At 40.7% G+C, this 3916-nt stretch overlaps 1 protein-coding gene across 1 annotated transcript; it reads right to left on the bottom strand.

Annotated features, from left to right (window-relative positions):
* Positions 1–509: 509 nt before the first annotated feature.
* LOC124676743 (binding partner of ACD11 1-like) lies at positions 510–3864 on the bottom strand. Its single transcript, XM_047212775.1, has 5 exons — positions 3681–3864; positions 2366–2478; positions 2213–2288; positions 1454–1537; positions 510–1360 (listed from the first exon to the last, which is right to left on the bottom strand). The coding sequence occupies exons 1-5, from the start codon at positions 3684–3686 to the stop codon at positions 677–679; spliced, it is 963 nt and encodes a 320-aa protein (XP_047068731.1). The 5' UTR covers positions 3687–3864; the 3' UTR covers positions 510–676.
* Positions 3865–3916: the final 52 nt, after the last annotated feature.

Genomic DNA, 3916 nt, shown 5'->3' with positions numbered 1-3916 from the left:
GCAGGACTCAACATACAAGACAGAAGAAAATCAGCAAAAGAATGAAGAGAAAAACATCAGCAAAAGATATACGACTGTTTTTTTAGATTCAGCAAAAGAATGAAGAGAACTTAATGCCAAGCAAACGAAATATAAATCATGTTAGCAGCACAATACCAGAGCAATAGGCACAGTACTGACACCTGCTTCAGCAGCTGCATTGCATTCGAGTTTCCCCATTTTATCCAAAAGATTCTAGCCGAAAATATTGATTCATATTACATAGAAGTCTCAGGAAAATTTAGGCCATAGGAAAATTTGCCCAGTAAAATATAGATTCAGAATTTAGGCCACAGGTAATTTGCCCACTTACTCATCCAAATGAGCATCAATGGTACAGATAAGATGATGCAGCGAGATAAAAACATATATCTTCTCAGAAAGGAAAACAAAAAAGCATCCCAGGGGACAAGAGAAGAAAAGGCCATACGCAAACATTATCTTTGAGACAGATAATTTGACACTGCAAGTGCATGATAATGGTGTTTGATTAATTAAAACAGCTGCTACAAATTGCAAACTCTTTAGATCCAATAAATTCAACCTTCAAACAGGTGAATTAGAATATATCAACCACAATACTACATCTGAATTCAACAACAATTTCATGTCTATTTACAACAATGTATCAACCAGATCATAGTATCAATCCCTGGGCAGGCTCAGGCTTTTTAGGAGCAGTAGCAGCAGGTGGTGGTGGTGGTGGTGGAGAAGAGATGCTGGAATCCTCTACTGTAACAGGGACAGTTGCAGCTGTGGATATGGGGAAATCTGCAGGGGTTTCAGAGGCATGTATCTTTATAAATTCACGGTCCAAATCCTTGTGCTCTGCAGGGCCATCTGCCATGTTAGCTTGCACGGACTCGCCCGCAACAGCCTTGCCCTCCTGTTCAGCAGCTATTTTCTCCTTTGCCTTTGCCCCAACATCATTTGCGGTATTCGCAACCTTACTGAAGGCACCAGATACCCATGCTGCCCCGATGAGAGCATACCTGTTCTTCATGATGGCAGATCCAGCAGTACTGACACCCTGTTCAGCAGCTGCAAGTGCCGACCTTGTCTTCTCAGAGACTAGATATTTCTGATCCAAGTCCTTTACTTTGTCATTTACAACTGAGGTACCGACGCTGATCTTCTCACTTAAACCGATTCTCTTGTCAAAGGAAGATACTCTGGCAGTTGCAGTGGATGTGAGTTGATGCTTCTCATCCAAAGCTTTTGCTTTATCGAGCGCATCCCTACCAAGAATGAACCCCTTGGCAAGCATGGTTCCAACAATGTCCTCTGCCTTCTCAAGAGCAGAAGGCTTTGTATCCTTGGGCTGTGGATCCACAACAATGCAGCAATTTCCATTACCACCGGAAAAATACCTTACTACACTACAGAGATGCATATTACAAATTACTTATCATACCTCAAGCTCAGCTAAAACATAAGCTGGTAGCTCATAATCAGTGGCTGGTGTTACGATGACAGCCATGTCGACTATTGTGGCACCCTGGACAGCAATGAAACCATGTGTCACATATTCATCATAATAGCGATTCGAGCTGGTAAAAAAGTATCTGCAATTTAAGCAGCAGACCAAGAAACAATTCTGTGACTAGCTACGTGTGTGCAAACAAAAGTTCTTTTCTATCCAGGGCCATGTAGAAATATCAGTTGGGGACTGGATTAGTAAACTTCCAGCATTCAAATAAACCAGCATGGACAAGATATTTTGCTTGAAACATTCAATGGGACTAAGGAAGATCTTTTCTAACCATTTACAACTGGGAGCTGAGATCATGGCAACAAGTTACAGAACATGGTTACAGACCAATGATATTTAGATTTTTAAATAAAACTCCATCCATTACAAAATATAGGACTTAGTCTTAAGATAAACCAAGCAAACAATATAAGTGACTAAAGTCTAAAGTGATGTATTCACTGCATGCCTGTAGGTCATACAAAGTAAAACTCTATGAGGGATATAAATGAAATAATACACTTATTGGTCATTCAAATATAAAATACCCTTATTATTTTGACAGATTTAGTGTATCGGTGTATGCAATCAAATCATCCAGAGTTGCATCACTATTGCATGACGTAACAAGTCACTCAACCAATCATCTATTTTTGGGGGAAAACAGAAGACTTTTAAAGAGATGGGAGATAAAGAAGATACCGTAAGAAGCATAGCTGTCTCAGCTCCTTGCTTGTCTTTAAAAGTAATGTAGGCTACTTGAGACAGCTCATCATCACTGAAAAAAGCATTTAAATACGTTAATGCAATTCATAGTACATGGTGTGTAACAAATATAATGAAGATAGTACTAACCTTCGCATTTCAACATGCACAAGGTCACCAGAAAAGGAGAAGAACTCCTTTACATCTCTTTGTGCTGCTTTCAGTGACAAATTGCTCACCATGACTGTGCTAAGCGTGGTTGTCTTCAAACAAAAAAATAGTATAAAAGGAACAATTAATACGCCATCTGATAGACAATATATCCTAGGCTAAATGCGAAAAAGGAATGCAAATATAAGAAAACCTTCCTAATCAACATACGAAAACCCAGTTTACAAACAGGACCATAACACCCACAGTTCTGCTCATGAAAGAAAATGGGGACTTTGTTCCAATCTCTTCGGACTATTTTAAATATTGTTTTTGGATAACATTTACCGTTAATGTTCCATACAGAATGGCTGGAAAGAGATGCAGTCATTTTTATCCAGCAGGCATCTTTTAACTCTATTGATTAAAAGTCGTTGGTGTGCTAAAGTTAGCTTTAATACATAATGGCAATTATTCGATTTATATGAAAAATAAGTATGTGATGTTCATAATGGACACATATGCACATCTTTGTCATTTTTGTCGTGGCAGTGCATTACAGTGTACCAAATTTATTTTAATATAGTCAGCATAACAAGCATATCAGATTGAATAGAAGAGTTAAACTGCAAATCAGTGTAATAGGCGCTCATTTGTAAATTTTGCTTACACAACTGTACGATTTTACGAAACACGGTGGAAAAAGAAGGCTCGCTAGTCTGAATGTCGCATAACATTCTTAGTGTCTACAATGCAAGGAAGAGTTTCCCCCCTTAATTTCTTCAGCACCAACAAGTAGGCACAAACAGAGAATAGGGCCAAGGTATCAACTAGGGGGTGCACCGACTGGTTAAATCAGGCACTGAGCCAAACTTACATAACTGTACAATGACTGTGCAGCAGATCAGCTCCCCTGGCCATTGCACATTTGCACATCCAGCTCAGAGGTACAATGCCGACCAAAATGGGACGAGATTTCAGTAGGAAAAATTGGTAACAAATAAGTGCCCGACTGCCAAAGATATAACATCGCGCACTTTATTTCTATGGAATCACGGTTGCTGGAGCCTCAAGTCTCTAGCTTTCCCATCTTTTGCAGACAGCTTGACTACAGAAAAATCTATGCAAGGAGGTGTATTTACCCAAAATCTCAAATCTAGAAACCCCAAGAAACCCCTGAATCTAACTTCTAACTCGCAAACCAAATCAAGACAGAATAACGTATACACGGATCGGAAATGGCACAACGCACGGCCTCAACAGCGATTTGCAAAAAAGAAAGAGGGAAAGGGGGAGGGGGCAAACGAGGGCTCACCGACATGGCCGCGACGCGATGCGATGCCGAGATCTCTGAACCCTAGCCGCTGACTTGAATCGGGAAACGGGAAGAAGAATAGAGAAAAATATTGGAGAAATGGATCCGCCGTGTCCGGCGGGCGGGATTTATAGGTGGAGACGACGAAGTGGAGCACGCGGCGGTTACTGCCGTCCGACTACAGTAGACGTGCAAGCTGTGACGTGGTGACGTGTGGGCGCGCCTGCTATATGAAA

Source organism: Lolium rigidum, chromosome 7 (assembly GCF_022539505.1).
Source record: "Lolium rigidum isolate FL_2022 chromosome 7, APGP_CSIRO_Lrig_0.1, whole genome shotgun sequence".
Lineage (NCBI taxonomy): Eukaryota > Viridiplantae > Streptophyta > Magnoliopsida > Poales > Poaceae > Lolium > Lolium rigidum.
This window is presented reverse-complemented; position numbering and strand designations above follow the sequence as displayed.